The 21,079-nt window shown below is 31.2% G+C and overlaps 1 protein-coding gene across 1 annotated transcript; it reads right to left on the reverse strand.

Moving 5' to 3' along the window:
- Positions 1–17,469: 17,469 nt before the first annotated feature.
- Positions 17,470–19,912, reverse strand: LOC139873673 (glycine-rich RNA-binding protein 4, mitochondrial-like). Its single transcript, XM_071861616.1, has 5 exons — positions 19,817–19,912; positions 19,163–19,277; positions 18,346–18,414; positions 17,890–17,996; positions 17,470–17,747 (listed from the first exon to the last, which is right to left on the reverse strand). Exons 2-5 carry the CDS (start codon positions 19,251–19,253, stop codon positions 17,682–17,684), a joined length of 333 nt encoding a protein of 110 aa, XP_071717717.1. The 5' UTR covers positions 19,254–19,277; positions 19,817–19,912; the 3' UTR covers positions 17,470–17,681.
- Positions 19,913–21,079: the final 1,167 nt, after the last annotated feature.

Genomic DNA, 21,079 nt, shown 5'->3' on the forward strand with positions numbered 1-21,079 from the left:
GTTACATCGCGAGGTACTTGACCTCTATATGATACATTTTACAAACATTGCATTCGTTTTGAAAAGACAAACTTCCTTACATCGAAAGTTGACGATATGCATACCATTTCATAATATATTTAACTATAATTGACTTAATAATAATCTTGATGAACTCGACGACTCGAATGCAACGTCTTTTGTAATATGTCATGAATGACTCCAAGTAATGTCTCTTAAATGAACAAATGCACAGCGGAAGTTTTCTTTCATACCTGAGAATAAACATGCTTTCAAGTGTCAACCAAAAGGTTGGTGAGTTCATTAGTTTAACATAAATAATCATTTCATAATTTTAATAGACCACAAGATTTCATACTTCCATTTCTCGTAAACATACGTCCCATGCATAGAGACAAAAATATCATTCATATGGATTGAACACCTGGTAACCGACATTCACAATATGCATTTAAGAATATCCCCATCATTCCGGGATCCTCCTTCGGACATGATATAAATTTTGAAGTACTAAAGCATCCGGTACTTTGGATGGGGCTTGTTGGGCCCGATAGATCTATCTTTAGAGTTCACGTCAATTAGGGTGTCTGTTCCCTAATTCTTAGATTACCATACTAAAAAGGGCGATATTCGGTTTAATAATCCAACCATAGAATGTAATTTTAAGTACTTGTGTCTATTCCGTAAAACAGTTATAAAAGTTGCGCATGTATTCTCAGCCCAAAAATATAAAAGGGTAAAAGGCAAATGAAACTCACTTATTGTATTTTGTAGTAAAAATACATATAACGTCATTGAACAAATGCAAGGTTGGCCTCGGATTCACGAACCTATATCATTTGTATATATATTAACACATATAATTATAATCGAACAAAGTTGTATATATACTTATTATAATATATTGTTAAATGGTAACTTATTATTATGTATAAATAATATATTAAAATTAAAATTAATATTTATATATAGTGTTTACATTATTACTTATAATACTTTAAAATATTATTATGCACTATATGTAATTTAGTTATTGTTATAGTTAATAATATTTCATATAGAAATATAGTATGTAATATACTTTTGATATATATAATTCTCTTTTGTTTGAAAAATTAATAATTATAATATTACTAAAGTAAAGATAATAGTACTAATAATTATATATAAAAATGATAAAAAAAAAATATGATAGTTTTCTAAAAAAATGATTCTCATAATATAGTTGTAAAAATACGAATTTTAATAATTACAATTCTAAATATAATAATCATTTTAATAATAATAATGATAATATAATTAATACTACTTGTAATAATAATACTAATGTTAATGATAATAATAAAAATGTTAATATTAATACAAAGGTTATAATGGCAATAAACTTATTAATCAATTTCATACTAATAATGATACTAAAAAATAAATGATAGTTTTCAATCTTATTAGTAATACTAACAATAACCTTAATGATAATACTAATAATAATAATAATATTAACAATCATAATAATAATAATTATACTAACAACAATAATAATAGTAATAATTATGATGTTAATTGAAATGAAATAAAAATATATATACCCTTTCAAAACTCAGTCTAAAAAGAATTGCCACTGGTGAGACTCGAACCCGAGACCTCTTGGTACCGAACATAACACCCTAACCATCAATCCATCCCTGCTTTTCTGAATTTATAACCCATCTATATCTATATATCTTATAAATTTTCTGTATCCACTTCATCTTCTTCATACAACTAGTCGACCAAGTTCGAATTAACCACAAACACCTTATATATTTGCCTTTGGACTTCCATACGAATTGTAAGCAACCTATATGGGTCTTTAATTTAAATGAAAACAAAAAAAAAACACCAGCAGCCGTCGCTGGTTAACAAGAAATTTTTTTTTATTAACTTTGATTTAGAGGACGTTTTAGATAAATGTTACAACATGAAAAAGCTTGTAATCCTCTCCCAGAAACTATGGGAACCATTAATTTAACTCAAAACGAAACATAAAACTCGAATTTGGCTGATGAACATAAGTTGACTTTTTGTTCTTAAAACTTTGATTTTAAAAATTCGAAAAGGATATAAAGATTTGTGTAATGAAAACTTACAGATAGATTGAATGATGGATTTCTAACACAACTGCATTGTTGGATTTTAAATATTGATTAAGAATTGGTTCTTCTGTTTCAAACCCGTCGTACAGAAAAACTAAAAAAAGTTTTTCTTTTATTTTCAGTTTAATTCAAAAAGAAATAGCTGTTAATTGTTGTGTAATTGATACTGAAAATGAGAGATCGAATGATTTGATCATCAAACAGGTTTCGATTGGTTTTATGTGGTGACTTTGGCTCGACATAAGATCACAGGTATAACAGCAACATTGTATAAAACAATTAAAAAGAGAAAATCTGATAGGGATATAAATAAATAAATATTGCTCGTGATATATATCAGTATTTTTATTTTATAAATTTGTATCTATATTTATATATCTGATATACTGTAATTAATCTTAATAATTAATAATTATATTAACAATATTATTACTTTTAATACTAAATACAACAAAAATAATAATCACAACAATAATATTATAAGAAACTTATTTATAATAATAATATCGAAATTTTAATAGTAATACTAACAATTATATTAGTCATAATACTAAATAATAATAATATCAAATAATAATTAAATAATAATATTGATATGTTAATATTAAAAATGGAAGTTTTTAACTGAAAGATTAGGTTTAAATGTTAATACTAATGATACTAATAATAATAAAAAGTGATACTACTAATCCTATTAGTTATAATAACATTAATACTATTAATGGTAATAACAACATTAATAATAATCATAATATGATTAATTATACATATCAAATTTTGTATATATAAAACTTAATAATATTGATAATACAAATATTAATATCAATATTAACATTAGTAATAATAATGAAAGTAGTAATAATAATATTGATTATCATTTATATTCTAACTTGTAATATATTAACTTTACATTTCATTTCTTATGTAATACTTATCCTATAATATAACACATTTGAATTTTTAATAATTATATATTTTATATATATATATTTCAATATAATAATATAAATCATATATATATATATATATATATATATATATATATATATATATATATATATATATATATATATATATATTCATGTATTCATTTTAATAGCAACTCAATATTTTATTCATCATTTTACATTTTTGATTCCAATTGATTAAAGTGTAATTTATTGATTTAGAATATTATATATTCTTATATTTGTATAATTATATTTACATAATTATTTATAGATAATAGTTCGTGAATCATCGGGCATAGTCAATGGTTTATTGAATTTATAAAACAGTTTAACTTTTTGAGACTCAACATTACAAACTTTGCTTATCGTGTCGAAATCATATTAAGATTTAATTTTAAATTTGGTCGAAAATTCCCGGGTCATCACAGTACCTACCCGTTAAAGAAATTTCGTCCCGAAATTTGAGTGAGGTGGTCATGGCTAACAATAAAAATGTTTTCATGACGCATTTGGATAACATGATTCGATTATGTGAAGCGTACGAATGAAGCTATCACAAAAGAGTGAGTTAACAAAATAAAGCTTCGCCTTGGCTTTTGACGTAGTCACGTTTAAATTCCGGAATTCGAGGGATTTAAAAGAAAATCTTGAAAATCTATAAGATTTGATTCTTCGGCGAGTAAGAAAATTAAGATCTCTATAATTAAATACGGTGATCTGCCTCGATTTCTCCGTCTGATATTTCCCTTATAAATTTACCTTTTCCGTTCCATTAGTTTCCACCACTTCTATGCCTTCTTTGTCAGTTCATATATCCAAAAGATTATAATAATGCTTAATCCGGTTCTGATCCTTGTCCTCATCCTTATTATCGCAATAATTATTCTTCTTTTCCAACTTCCACCAGAGGAATCTGCTTACTTCTACTTTGCCCTTGGGGTTATAGTACTTATAATTCTCCCGTGTCTTTATGTTGCGATAAACATTGATATACACGGTTTGTAATTTGGGTGTTGTTATCGGCTTTATATCTTTCCTTATATTTTAATGTCCCTATATCTGTTTTCTATAATCATTGTCATCCACAGTTAATACTCCTTCCTCTTTGCTGCGATTTATACTCCAATTTCTATTTCTTTTGGAGCTTTGTCCCTTCGTTTCTTCTTTTTACGATTGGACACCTCTTGTAATGGTCCAGAATTCGTAAGTATGAAGTTTCAAATGAATATAATGTTCTAAACAAGAAAGAACGTAATAACACGATTTGATTTGTCAAATTACCAGAGTCACTGAGAATAGAACTATCAAGAATATATTTTCTTGATATATTCAGAAGTTAATCAGAATGAAAGAGTTATGTAACATGTCACATGATGACGTTATAATCTGTGAATCATCATGTTCCATTTAGAAACTCAGCATGACTTACTGTAATATAATCACGTTGATCAAGTGTCATTATATTATACTAACTCATGCATCAGTTAACAACATTACTTCAATAACATTCATATTTTTAAGCTTGAAAGTTTACATAATATAGAAACTAACAGTTTCTATATGATGTAACACTGATATCAGGAAGAGATTAATAATTTTCGATAAGGATAGTTATGAAAATATCTTCAGAAATATGGAGGATATTTATAATGAAAGCTACGATGATATCTTGTAATTTCTAATATCAATGGATGATAAAGAAGATTTATCCGTAAGGGTTTAGATTCGGAAGCAAGGTATTCGTTAATGACTTCAGCAGGTACTGAATCATTTAGATTCTTTGAAGTCAAACTTATTCTTTGTGATCTGTCCACGGCTTCCTTCATAGTTTCGCATAATCCGCTTTTCGGTACTAAATTTTCTATTGAATGTTTCCAATATAACGATACACAAGAAGCACGAAGAGATATATAATTTCGGACGAGAATATTTATGAAAATATTCTCAGAAATATCGAAGATATTGATGATGATATTTTGGAATTTCTAAGTTCGATGGTTGATGAAGGAAAATTTTCCGCAAGATTTTAACATGAGTACAGAGCAAGATATTCGTTGAAGGTTTCATCGGATCCAGAATTACCTGGATTCTTTGAATATAGGGTATGGTCCTTGTATTTGTCCTTGGTCTCCTTCGTGGTTAGCTCAATCCGTTTTCCAGTTCCAACTTTTCTGAGCTTTTCCAACATACTATTCTTTATCATCAAACTTTTGATGATTATGGTCGTTTACGGTTGCCTATGGTTTCTACTGCTTCATTCAGCTTTTTCAACATTCAGAGTATTGATTTGTGACTGAGTGCTTTTCAGAATTCCAGAAGGAGAGATCATAATTCTAAGAGATAAATGTCATACATATAACTGTTGATGTAGATATGCTGTGAGTTTTCAAAGTACTGATTGCTGATTCCCGGTGATTGGTATGGCAGTTCTCGTTACAAGATGCGGATGAGTATATGATAGGGTTTAATGAATAAATATAATGATTTGTCAGAGAGATTTAAGCCAAGAAGTAACGAGGTTGCTGGTATGTCTGCTGGTAATATGGTGGAATATAATAGAATTCTCCGGTATCAAAAGGGTAGTCGTATATATCAGGATTATAGTAATGCTACTTCGAATGAAAAGTCGAAGTTGACTTGCTGGAGCTGTGACAAAATTGGCTACCTTGAAAAGGGATCGCAAAAATTATTTTTGCTAATAAATGCCAAAGGATCTGACGTGGCTACGTGTTAAACGTTTACTCAGTTGCCGAGAGTTTCTCAGGTGCATAACTATATGCATAAATCTTTCCTTCCGTAGATGAAGTGCGGTTGGTTCATCCTCTCGATTGAGGTGTTTTCAAGAATCATGAAAGGTTTGAACGCAGAATGTAATCGTGAAGATACAATGAGGTTTAAGACGAAATCAAGTGGCAACTTAAAGAATTATTTAGTTTCATATATTATAATCAATATTTTAATTCATTTTAATTGTCCAATGTTATTAGTCCACAGTCGATAGTCCACAGTTGACAGTCCAATAATTCATATATAATTTAATATATAATATTCGAATTAATTAATACGTGTCGTGACCCGTATACGTCTCAGACTCGATCACAACTCAAACTATATATATTATTGTAGAATCAACCTCAACCCTGTATAGAGAACTCGATCATTACTGCATATAGAGTGTTTATGGTGATTCCAAATAATATATATAGATGTGTCGATATGATATGTCAAAACCTTATATACGTGTCCCGATTATTTAAAGTGCGTAAAATAAATAACAGAAAATTAAATAACGATAAATAAAGTGCGTAAAGTAAATAACAGAAATTAAATGACGATAATTAAAATTGCGAGAATGTAAATTGCGATAATTAAATTGCGATAATATAAAATGTAATCAGTTAGCTATGAACAATTAGCTAGGAACAGTTAGCGTGGATTCTTAACATAATTTCTCATAGTTAATTTGTTTGTTTCTAACAAATTTTATTTTGTCAAATGTTTTCTTCATTATGCCACTTGTTGGATTCTGATAAATTAAAATCCCAATATGAAATTGGATGAATATGATTATTCTGTGGTGAACGGATTTGTATATCGGTGGATGTAAGTAGAATAGTAAATGACTATTGAATCTGATTCGAAAAATGTACAGTGTAACTTATTAATGTGAAATCTAAATATTCCTCGGGTATTACCTACCCGTTAAAATATTTTCATCATTAACAGTTTGTACAAAAGAATTTTTAATTACAATCGTTATGAAAAAAATATATATTCATATATATTTTCTTCAGATGTAATCATGGATTTAATGAGTCAATATGATATTAAACTCATTTGATTTACCGTTAGAACAAGAATATATAATATCTAAAATCTTAGAGATTACATAATCGCCATATCGAACGAAGATAAATGATGTATAACAATTCGTAGAACGATGATTATACTCGAGGTACAGAATGAGATGTTGAGGCATGGATTGTTGAAACTTGGGTTATTGGTGGTACTGATGCCATTGGTGCTGAGGCTGGTGATGTTACTGGTATTGGTGATACTGCTGGTGCTTGCAAATTGTATACCGTGCTCTCTAAAGTTAATACTCGAGCTCGGAGTTCTCTAACTTCTTCTACTAACCCTGGTTGGTTATCAGTGTGAGGTAGAGGTCGGATATCTTCTCTAGTTCCATTAATGGTAGTCTCAAGACGAAAAATTCTTGCAAAAAGGGTATAAACGGTGTTGCGAACAGGTTCGCCGGTAAGCGGGTCGAGTACTCCAAGGTTAGGTGGTAGATTCGATTCATGATATGGAGCACCTTCTTCCCTTCTCCATAGGGTGAGTATGTCGCGAACCCACCTCCATTTTCTCCAGTAATCACGGTAGTTGATTGGTTGGTGTGCTCCTGTCACGCTGTCTTCGGAGTCAGAGGAACTTGGTCGATTCGTAGAGGCCATCTCACGCGATCTCAGGAAAGGTTTTTGGTATGAAGAGTTTAGTGACAGCAATTGATGGTTGGATGGTATTCTCAATGCATAATTTGCATAGATATATATAGTACCAGGATCCCTTAAATTAAGGAGAAATTTACGAGAGATATCAGGCAAGGTCTACAGTAACAGATACGCTAAGATATGAATTGTCAGATACGCTAAGATATGAATTGTCAGATACGCTAAGATATGAATTTATCTATACACTATTCATGCAATCAATGCAGTAATATGTGTCTAGACTAGGAATGATAAGCAGGTAATTTTCTAAGGATGATAAGTAGATGATTTTCGACACGAAATGATAAGCAAAACTTTTGACATGCAGACACGGCCGAAGTCCAGACTCACTAATGCATCCTAACGACTTATCAGTTAGACACACTAATGCAGACCTGGTTCACTAAGACCACCGCTCTGATACCAACTGAAAGGACCCGTCCTAATCCATCCGGACAAAGTCCACATCGATTACAAACGATTCACAATAGTTGGTTACATCGTGAGGTACTTGACCTCTATATGATACATTTTACAAACATTGCATTCGTTTTGAAAAGACAAACTTCCTTACATCGAAAGTTGACGATATGCATACCATTTCATAATATATTTAACTATAATTGACTTAATAATAATCTTGATGAACTCGACGACTCGAATGCAACGTCTTTTGTAATATGTCATGAATGACTCCAAGTAATGTCTCTTAAATGAACAAATGCACAACGGAAGTTTTCTTTCATACCTGAGAATAAACATGCTTTCAAGTGTCAACCAAAAGGTTGGTGAGTTCATTAGTTTAACATAAATAATCATTTCATAATTTTAATAGACCACAAGATTTCATACTTCCATTTCTCGTAAACATACGTCCCATGCATAGAGACAAAAATATCATTCATATGGATTGAACACCTGGTAACCGACATTCACAATATGCATTTAAGAATATCCCCATCATTCCGGGATCCTCCTTCGGACATGATATAAATTTCGAAGTACTAAAGCATCCGGTACTTTGGATGGGGCTTGTTGGGCCCGATAGATCTATCTTTAGAGTTCACGTCAATTAGGGTGTCTGTTCCCTAATTCTTAGATTACCATACTAAAAAGGGCGATATTCGGTTTAATAATCCAACCATAGAATGTAATTTTAAGTACTTGTGTCTATTCCGTAAAACAGTTATAAAAGTTGCGCATGTATTCTCAGCCCAAAAATATAAAAGGGTAAAAGGCAAATGAAACTCACTTATTGTATTTTGTAGTAAAAATACATATAACGTCATTGAACAAATGCAAGGTTGGCCTCGGATTCACGAACCTATATCATTTGTATATATATTAACACATATAATTGTAATCGAACAAAGTTGTATATATACTTATTATAATATATTGTTAAATGGTAACTTATTATTATGTATAAATAATATATTAAAATTAAAATTAATATTTATATATAGTGTTTACATTATTACTTATAATACTTTAAAATATTATTATGCACTATATGTAATTTAGTTATTGTTATAGTTAATAATATTTCATATAGAAATATAGTATGTAATATACTTTTGATATATATAATTCTCTTTTGTTTGAAAAATTAATAATTATAATATTACTAAAGTAAAGATAATAGTACTAATAATTATATATAAAAATGATAAAAAAAATATGATAGTTTTCTAAAAAAATGATTCTCATAATATAGTTGTAAAAATACGAATTTTAATAATTACAATTCTAAATATAATAATCATTTTAATAATAATAATGATAATATAATTAATACTACTTGTAATAATAATACTAATGTTAATGATAATAATAAAAATGTTAATATTAATACAAAGGTTATAATGGCAATAAACTTATTAATCAATTTCATACTAATAATGATACTAAAAAATAAATGATAGTTTTCAATCTTATTAGTAATACTAACAATAACCTTAATGATAATACTAATAATAATAATAATATTAACAATCATAATAATAATAATTATACTAACAACAATAATAATAGTAATAATTATGATGTTAATTGAAATGAAATAAAAATATATATACCCTTTCAAAACTCAGTCTAAAAAGAATTGCCACTGGTGAGACTCGAACCCGAGACCTCTTGGTACCGAACATAACACCCTAACCATCAATCCATCCCTGCTTTTCTGAATTTATAACCCATCTATATCTATATATCTTATAAATTTTCTGTATCCACTTCATCTTCTTCATACAACTAGTCGACCAAGTTCGAATTAACCACAAACACCTTATATATTTGCCTTTGGACTTCCATACGAATTGTAAGCAACCTATATGGGTCTTTAATTTAAATGAAAACAAAAAAAAAACACCAGCAGCCGTCGCTGGTTAACAAGAAATTTTTTTTTATTAACTTTGATTTAGAGGACGTTTTAGATAAATGTTACAACATGAAAAAGCTTGTAATCCTCTCCCAGAAACTATGGGAACCATTAATTTAACTCAAAACGAAACATAAAACTCGAATTTGGCTGATGAACATAAGTTGACTTTTTGTTCTTAAAACTTTGACTTTAAAAATTCGAAAAGGATATAAAGATATGTGTAATGAAAACTTACAGATAGATTGAATGATGGATTTCTAACACAACTACATTATTTGATTTTAAATATTGATTAAGAATTGGTTCTTCTGTTTCAAACCCGTCGTACAGAAAAACTAAAAAAAGTTTTTCTTTTATTTTCAGTTTAATTCAAAAAGAAATAGCTGTTAATTGTTGTGTAATTGATACTGAAAATGAGAGATCGAATGATTTGATCATCAAACAGGTTTCGATTGGTTTTATGTGGTGACTTTGGCTCGACATAGGATCACAGGTATAACAGCAACATTGTATAAAACAATTAAAAAGAGAAAATATGATAGGGATATAAATAAATAAATATTGCTCGTGATATATATCAGTATTTTTATTTTATAAATTTGTATCTATATTTATATATCTGATATACTGTAATTAATCTTAATAATTAATAATTATATTAACAATATTATTACTTTTAATACTAAATACAAAAAAAAAAAATCACAACAATAATATTATAAGAAACTTATTTATAATAATAATATCGAAATTCTAATAGTAATACTAACAATTATATTAGTCATAATACTAAATAATAATAATATCAAATAATAATAAAATAATAATACTGATATGTTAATATTAAAAATGGAAGTTTTTAAATGAAAGATTAGGTTTAAATGTTAATACTAATGATACTAATAATAATAAAAAGTGATACTACTAATCCTATTAGTTATAATAACATTAATACTATTAATGGTAATAACAACATTAATAATAATCATAATATGATTAATTATACATATCAAATTTTGTATATATAAAACTTAATAATATTGATAATACAAATATTAATATCAATATTAACATTAGTAATAATAATGAAAGTAGTAATAATAATTTTGATTATCATTTATATTCTAACTTGTAATATATTAACTTTACATTTTATTTCTTATTTAATACTTATCCTATAATATAACACATTTGAATTTTTAATAATTATATATTTTATATATATATATTTCAATATAATAATATAAATCATATATATATATATATATATATATATATATATATATATATATATATATATATATATATATATATATATATATATATATATATATATATATATAATAGCAACTCAATATTTTATTCATCATTTTACATTTTTGATTCCAATTGATTAAAGTGTAATTTATTGATTTCGAATATTATATATTCTTATATTTGTATAATTATATTTACATAATTATTTATAGATAATAGTTCGTGAATCATCGGGCATAGTCAATGGTTTATTGAATTTATAAAACAGTTTAACTTTTTGAGACTCAACATTACAGACTTTGCTTATCGTGTCGAAATCATATTAAGATTTAATTTTAAATTTGGTCGAAAATTCCCGGGTCATCACAAAATGGATGTGGGCCGGATACCTTTGGTATTGGGCCTAAGTTAAATAAAGGTTATGGGTCTAATAAAGAAAGAACAGGGCCAGAAGGTATAACGCAAAAAATGGATGAGGGGTTACATGGGCCGAAAGATGGGCCCAATGGATCCGTTGGATTCGAAACAACACATTCGGTGGATAGATCAGATGAGGTTCAGGATAATAACCTCGTGACAGATACCTGGGGGAATGAAGAGGTGAATGAGGATTATAATTCTTCTGAGACAAATGGTGAAGGAGTTAGGGTAAAAGACTCGTGTGATGCACACATGGGAATTGAAGAAGAAGAGGTGAAGGCTAGAAGAAGAAATGGCAAAGTCATGAATCCAAAAAGAAGTCGTCGTGGATCGATTAAAGATCAACAACAAGGGGATCGAAATTCGAAACCTTCTGATAGCAAGGGATCAAAGACGGCAGAAGTATCTAATTGTAATAATTGTTACTGGAGAACATTGGGAAATTATAAGGCGTCGTCTAGGATTATGAGATTGAAGAATAGGGCTAGAGCTGGAGTTAATTGTGGTGATGCTTCTAAATATGTATGTAAAGGATGTGGGTTTAGAGCAAAGAAGAACGCGAAAAGAAACAAGTCTGGTGTTTCTTCCAGATCCATTAACATGGACGAGCTGAGGATTTATGGTGAGCAGATCGGCCTGAATTGGCCTCCTGCTGTATCTCAGTAAGTCTCATTTTTTGCTGCTTCGTCTTATTTTGTTTCCTTATGAAGGTTTTGTCTCTGAATGTTCGAGGATTCGCGGTTAAGGGGAAATTCGGTTGGGTTAGAAACATTTGTGTAAAAGAAAAACCGTGTATAGCCGTTTTTCAGGAAACTAAGTGCGGTACTTTAGATGATAGATGGGTTAATACATTGTGGGGGGGTTCTAACTTCGGGTATGTCCAAAAGGAAGCATCTGGTAGATCGGGGGGTTTGTTGGCCATTTGGGATACTAATGCTTTTGATATTATTGAGTGTACCGGGTGTGATAACTTTTTGGCAATAAGAGGTAAATGGATAACATTGGGACTCAAATCAATTATTGTTAACGTGTATGGTCCACATAATGATAGGGGTAAAAAGGTCTTGTGGGATTCCCTTGAAAGATTAATCCAAAGTGTTGATACATCGTGGCTACTTGTTGGTGATTTCAATGAGGTGAGGGCTTCGGAGGATAGACTAAATTTTCAATTCATTCAAAGTCGGGCGGATAGATTCAATGAATTTATTATAAGGAATGGTTTGATTAAAATTGATATTAATGGGAGGAAATTCACGAGGATTAGTGATGATGGCTTGAAGTTTAGTAGGCTTGATAGGATCCTTGTAAATAATAGCTTTCTTAAATTATGGGATGATCTTTCGGTAATTGCTCTTGATAGGCATCTTTCGGACCATTGTCCTTTGGTTTTAAGAGATAAGTGCGTAGATTATGGGCCAAAACCATTTAAAGTCTTTGATGAATGGTTCAATGATGTGGAAGTGGATAAAATTGTGATGGATGCTTGGGGTCAATCAATTAGGGGTTCGAGGAAGGATTGTATGTTTAGAGATCGGTTAAAAAATGTCAAATGGGCTCTAAAAGAATGGAGCTCAAATAAGTGTGGAACCATTGATGATGAGATTAAATCTTATAAAAGGGAGGCCATGGAATGGGAGTTGAAAGCTGAAACGACTAATCTTTCGGAACAAGAGCGGACGAGATGGTTGGAATGTAGACGTCTTTGGGTTGAGAAGGAAAATATTAAATCAAATATGTTAAAACAAAAGGCGAGACTAAAATGGGAGTTGGAAGGGGATGAAAATTCAAAGTTTTTCCATGCTTCAATTTGAAGGAAAAATAGCAAATGTAATCTTCGGGGAGTTAACATTAATGGCACTTGGTGTGAAGATCCAACGGTTGTTAAAGAAGCAGTGTTTTGTCATTTTCAAAAAATTTACTCTACAAATGTAGAGGTCAGGCCAAACCTTCGATCCTTTTTTGCTGTTACTTCTGGCTCACGAGTTAGAGTTAACAGAAACGCAGAACAAGTGAATGGGCCTGTTGGGCCTGGGGGGTCTGACCAGGAGACCGGCCCTATGTCCAGAAATGTGATGAGTTTTCCTTCGGCTGTTCATGATGGTGGACCGCCTGTTATTTCTGAATTTGGGCCGAGCATTCATGAAACTGAGGTCTTTGCCGAATGCTTCAGGTTATCACAAGAAGAGGCAAATAAACTCGAGTTAGAATTTGATGAAGAAGAGATTTGGGAGGCTTTAAAGAATTGTGCAAGCAATAAAGCCCCGGGTCCCGATGGTTTTAACATGAGGTTTTTCAAAAAGTTTTGGTCCGTTATTAGAGAGGATTTGGTAGAGGCTATCCGGTTCTTTTGGCAAACGGGTAGTATATCTCCGGGTTGTAATTCGTCTTTCATTACTCTTGTTCCGAAGATTGCTAACCCGGTGAGTTTGAATGAATATCGGCCGATTAGTCTTATTGGTAGTTTCTACAAAATTATCGCGAAAATCCTTTCTAATCGAATTAAGAAGGTGGTTCCAAATTTAATCGGGTTCGAACAAAGTGCGTTCATTAAAGGGAGGAACATCATCGATGGCGTCTTGGTGGCAAATTAATCTATTGAGTTTCTTAAGAGCAAGCATTTAAAAAGCATGGTGTTCAAAGTTGACTTCGAGAAGGCTTTCGATAGCATTAATTGGGAATTCTTAGACGAGATGATGGTGTTGATGGGGTTTGGTGATAAATGGAGAAAGTGGATTGCATCATGTCTTAGTTTGGCATCAATTTCGGTTTTAGTTAATGGCTCCCCCACTAAGGAGTTTAAACTAGGGAAAAGTGTTAGACAAGGCGATCCTCTCTCGCCTTTTCTTTTCATTATCGCGGCCGAAGGCCTTAATTGGTTGGCTAAGTCGGCGGTATCAAAAAACCTTTTTGAAGGCATTGAGATTGGTCAAGATAAGGTACGTATATCCCATTTACAATATGCGGATGACACCATCTTCTTCGGGAAATGGAGTTTTGAAAACATTGAGAATCTTATGAAGCTCCTAAAATGCTATGAATTAAGTTCCGGATTAAAAGTCAACTATGGTAAAAGCAATTTGTTTGGGGTGGGCGTTGATAAAAATGAAGTGGAGCTAATGGCTAGTTTGTTTGGATGTAAAACGGGATCTTTCCCAATGACATATCTCGGTCTACCCATTGGTGCAAATATGAAAAAACTTGTAAATTGGAAGCCGGTGATTGAAAAATTCGAAAAAAGGTTGTCAAATTGGAAAGCGCTTACGATTTCGTTTGGTGGACGTTTAACTCTTGTGAAAGCGGTTTTAAATAGCTTACCATTGTATTTTTTCTCGCTCTTCCGTGCCCCGCCCTCCGTGCTAAAAAAACTCGAGTGTGTAAGAAGAAAATTTTTTTGGGGTGGGTCGGGAGAGAACACCAAAATTTCTTGGGTAAAATGGGATGATGTCATTCGCCCTTATGCGGATGGCGGACTTAATTTGGGTTCCTTAAATTGTAAGAATTTAGCCTTAATCGGCAAGTGGTGGTGGAGGTTCTTATCCGAAACCACTTCCTTGTGGGTTAAGGTTATAAAAAGCATTTATGGGGATTCGGGGCTACTTTTTTCGGGTGGGAATTTTATTTCTAATAATTCTTTGTGGAGTAATATTGTCAAAGCAGGACTCGAGATAAATGACATGGGCGTTGAATTTACAAGCTCATTTGAAAGAAAGATTGGTAATGGGTGCAAGACAAGATTTTGGGAAGACGCTTGGCTAAAAGATAAACCGCTCAAGGAGATTTTCAAAAGGTTAGTGAGGCTCGAATCAAACCCCCTAGCTCTCGTTTCTAATAGGTTGATGTATGATCTCGGGTCAGACTCGACAGTCTCCTGCTGGGAATGGTCACGAAGCATCACAGGTCGTACGAAGGACGAATTCGATGAGCTCATGGGCCTGATGTCAACGATTAAAATAAATCCGAAGGAAGAAGACTCTTTTTCTTGGAAATTAAGTGGAAATGGTTTGTTCTCAACGAAAAAATTAACAAAGCTTATTATGTTGAGAAAATATGGTTCTAATGGCGCAACTCCGGCTACAATGAAGAATAATTATGTTCCAAAAAAAGTGGAGGTTTTCATTTGGAGGGCAAAAAAGGAAAGGCTCCCCGTATTGTCCGAACTAGATAAGCGGGGAGTAGATGTGCATTCTACTCTTTGTCCTCTTTGTGGAAGTGAGATTGAATCGGTTAATCATGCTCTTCTATCGTGCGAACATGTTCGAATTATATGGGAAAAGGTTCGAGAGTGGTGGGGATTTGATTCGGCTAATCTTTCCTTCGATAATCTTTTGCGTGGTTTTTGTCCTACGTCGTGTTCCGATTTGGGTAGCATATTATGGCAAGCGGTGGAGTGGGTCTCTTGTTACCTAATTTGGAGGAATAGGAATCAAATGTCTTTCAAGAAGAAGTCGTGGACCCCTCCGAATGCACTTAGTGAAATTCAAGTCAAAAGCTATGATTGGGTCGTGAAGCGGTTCAAAGCGAGGAAGATTGAGTGGCATGTTTGGTTTCATAACTTAAACTCTTTGTTACATTTATAATTGTAAATAGAATTTGTAATTTGTGATAACGTTTTAGATATAGGGTTCTAGCTCGGTATCCTTTAGCTTCGAGAAACTCTATATGTTGTAAATTTGAGGTTTCGAGTAATAAAAATTTCTGCTTTTCAAAAAAAAAAAAAAAAACTCCAATAAGCTTCTCGTCAAACATACCATATGATATAAGCTAAAAGCTACCAGGTACCAGCTAAATCTTCCAAACATACCCTAGAAGCTGGAGCTTATGAAAAAAATAAGTTTAATCTCCCATAAACTCTTAAAAGTTTGTGTGTCAAACACACCCTTTGTTAGAAAAATTAGTGTCACAATCGTGTAAGAGTATAATACGCTAAAAGCATTATGACTCATTCACAAGTGGTGGTTTTATCAGGTCCCAACATTGGCGAGATTGGACCAATATTCAGCCAAAACCGCGCCAATTAATTGGTGCCCAGAGCACGGTGGCACCAATTTGTCGCCATTGAGCCCGCACGAACCAGTTCGTGAATATGAAGCATAATTTTTGACAGATGAATATGTTATATATACTTGTAGATATAACATCATTAATTGTAAATTTGGTTAGTTAAATAATCAAGGTGAGTTCAAGTTATGGATGACAGTGACCATGTGATGAGTGAGTGACAGGAAGGAAATGATGATGCGACTTTGATGTGACAGTCTAGTGTGTTATGGATGGGACTATGCAGTGATCACAAATAAGATTAAAATCTGTTAACACTAAGAAGAGCCTAATTCAGTTTCTGAAACTTTTGAAATTCAACACTGAGTTGCAAATGTTGCAAATTAAACAGATTAAATATCACACTCAATTGATATCGCATACAGGTGTTTTAAAAGGCATACAGTGTGACAACTTGATGAAAATTTTCATAGCTGAAAAATGACGGTAATGGTATATCGGTATAGATCTATCATAAGGAAATAAGGAATCCATTACCAAGTTCAACTTTATACAATAACAATATATAGAAGTATACAAAGTTGGCGCCAATCTTGCCTCTACACCTACCCCACTAGACAACAGATTGGCTTTGTTTGTGAATAAAAAAGGAGATATATTTCCAAACTTGAATTTGATCCACACAAATTTAGAGTTACTTCCCTAAAATATCCACAAATAAAGTCAGACATAATATTTGTATAAAAGCTCATTTAGAGTTACTACAAGCACATGTATATCAACATTCAGCTACCTGCCCAAAATATGACACCAAAAAAAAAAACTTAGAAAAACCCAACAAAAGTATGACCTAAAACTCAAAATATACCTTTTCTACATGCAAAACAATACTAATCCATTTTCCTTGTTTAAAAAAATATGAAAAACAGAACAGCCAAAATACATGTACAACATACATATACGGGTCGACTTGACATACTACACATACTACAGAGAGAAATATATAGCGATTAACAATGCCCATGATTAAACACAAAAATAATTCGATCCATCAAACCATACCAGCAGTCCTCGTATTGCTTGCATACTGGATCCGGATATTTCTACCATCCAGCAGCTGAAAATAAACAAAAATATCACCATAACCATTATAAGTTATCTGACAGTATATAGCCAACTTTCCCAAAAACTAAAAAATAAAAATAAAATAAAAAATAAATAAATAAATAAATAAATATTGCGTGTTATTTCAACGTCACCTGCCCATCCATTTCTGCTAAGGCTTTACTCGCAGAGTCCTCGGACGTAAAATTCACAAATCCATATCCTTTTGATTTACCACTCTTGTGATCACATATAACTTTAACTGCAAAAAAATTTGGCATCACAAGTTTGTTTGGGTAAACTGGATATGATTCGGGTCAAAGCAGATAATTTGGGCGTGGACTCCAAACAAACGGGTAGAGCATTGGATTGGCCCAAACACGATAAATTTGTCCACAAGTTTTAATACTTCCACAATTTATTCATGTTCCAGAATTTACAAAACTCAATTTCAAAAACAAACAATTTCTCGAATAACATTATATAGTAGGTTTTATGCATTAAAAACACTTTCAAACTTCAGAAAAGTTTTAACCCATTCAACCCATTTCCCTAAATCTGATTTATCGTTTATAGAGATAAAAAGCTAACCCAAATTAATACATACATACCTTCAATTATTTCTCCATGTTGCCCAAAAACATCTTTTAACACGGGTTCATTGGTGTCGTACGAAAGCCCTTTGCCCATAGACATATAACCCTAATTAGATGACCCAAGGCTACTATAAAAAAGGATAAATTATGCAATAGCAAAACACAAGTTTGTCCTAGAATATAACTAATTAATAAACAGATTTAATGGCTTATGTAACTGTTTCTTAATCAAACGATATTTATTCATAATAGATTAATAGCTATATTAAAATAGATTAGGCTTTGTTAGAGTTTGTTTATTACATAACATTACCACCAACATTTTACAGTTGATCAGTTAGAAGATTTAACTACAACATAACCACTTCGATTATCAGATACTTTCAAAATTCTAATTGTCGATTAAGTTTACATATATTGTGCACAAAATCAGACACAAGAACAACATTTGTCTTAATTAAAGACATTATAAACGGTATGTTTTTTTTTCAAATTATCCAGATTTATAAGTGACAACTGACTATTTATTAATCGGTTTATAAGAGATATGGAGATGTACAAAACTATACAAAAAAAATAAAATAAGTTCAAGTATTACATATTACATTACATATACCATTATTGGTGACCATAATTTAAGTGATGTTTACAGACGTGAACCGTCAGTTTGCTCAATTCAATATAGTGAAACTTCACGAGTCCCCAAAACCCAAATCAAATACCATTCCGATTCAGCCCAGGTTTGAACCGGTTCGACCAGACGGTACGGTTCTAAGAATAATGATGCAAACAAATAATCACAAACATAGAAAGAGAAAGAGGGAAAAGATACCTCCAACAAACAGTTTACTCGAAGAGTAGCGCCACATCATCCACCTAAAAGGAGGAGATGAAGATAACCGAAAAACCGTATTCACAGGCATGATTATGCTTTTATTTCCTGCAGACTATAAGAGCAATTTAAAAAATTATTCAATATGACTAAAGTTTAGTATCTGCAGCAAAGTTAACATTTCAGATAAGTTTGTTAAAAGAAAATAGTCAAATACACATTTAGAACATCAAAGATGTTTATTGTGTCACGGCCTATGAACTCATAATAAACAATCTTTTAATACATTAAAAAAAAATATAATAAAAACCTTGGATTCATCATAGCGTTCTAATTTCATATTCCAGTTTTTGGGTGTAAATGTGGTGAATTTGATACTCCAATTACAACAATTAAATCAGTATGCAAACAATCGTGTTAATTGAACTCTCCCATAACAATCTACTACTAAAAGACTTTATAGGGCTTTGATATGTTGGTAGTGGATCAATAAGAAAATTAACAATAAAAAGAGCTGATATATGTACATAATATCATCAGCAGAAGTAGTATATAAAAATTTAATTTAGTGTATGTACTCGAACCACTAATATTTAACAAAATATTATTATTGAGCATATAATAACAGAATAGAAGAAAGGAATTAGGGTTTACCACGTTGGTTGTTGCGTTGCGGTAGAAAGAAGAATTAAACCTGTATGAAAATTGAAGAGATTACGGCAGTACTCCCCCTTTCCAGATTTGTTAATTTCAAAACTAAAAATAGTTTGATAAATGCCATTTTATTCATATAATGACCAAATTTATTTGGTAAATAAATGATTAAAATAATAAATTGAGTAATTTAATACAGTAGATATTTACCGGTTATTTTTTGAAAGTGAACTATTATTTTATATATACATATACATATATTATATATACATATATAAAATCGTGCGGTACACAATTTTAAAACGAAGAGAGTAACAATTTACCCTTATGTTTGATTTACTCCATTATAAAAGTTTAAATGCTCTAAAAGTACAAATAGTTTGTGTTTTCACTAGGGTTGTGCATGGTCCATACCCGGACCGGACCAGACAATACCCGGACCGGACCGAAACCCAATTTTTTATGGAAATAGGAACCGAGGACCGGACCATTAATATACGGTTCGGTCCGGTTCTAACTTCGGTCCAATCGGTTTGGGTAAAAACCCGACCCAGTTTTCACTAGCGTTCTTGTTTGATTGACAAGTTTTATTGTTAGTTCTCGATTTTAAGCTGTTTGTCTTGGTGTAGTTTGATCTAATTGGTGCTTTGTAGTTTAGCTTTTTTGTTGAGTAGAAATTGTTATTAATGGACGTTTAAATGGTTATTATCAAACTGGAATAATAAGTATTGATTATTGAATACAAATTCTAGTAATAATTAAGAAATTTGTGAGCTTACTAATACGCATTAACGTATATCATGAGAGCATACGTTAGCAAAACTCTTTTCTTATAACACGTCGTAGGAAGACTCCAATAGCACCATCCCTTCTTAACAAAAAATTAATGATGTGGGACTTATTTCGACTTTTATATGGAATTCTTTTGTATAATACTCTATATGTATTTAAGTATATTTATAAACATGGAAATGTCTATCTTTTGTTATAACATCTTGGACTTTGAAATGTCCGTTGTACCTTATAAATAAGTCTTATAAATAGGTGACTAATCTGCTTTAAAGGACTTGTGTCAAACATGAGTTTCGGCTTATTCCTTTCTTTTGATTATGTTCATGTCGTTTGATAATTTTCTATTTCATATCATTGTTCTGTATTACAACTACTTTATGATATGTAATTGTAAGTACTTGGTTGATTCATGTCTATCTCTTTCTCTTTCAGGCAATTCATTCATATTCATATACACCTAATTTGGTGACA

This window comes from Rutidosis leptorrhynchoides, chromosome 10 (genome assembly GCF_046630445.1).
Source record: "Rutidosis leptorrhynchoides isolate AG116_Rl617_1_P2 chromosome 10, CSIRO_AGI_Rlap_v1, whole genome shotgun sequence".
Lineage (NCBI taxonomy): Eukaryota > Viridiplantae > Streptophyta > Magnoliopsida > Asterales > Asteraceae > Rutidosis > Rutidosis leptorrhynchoides.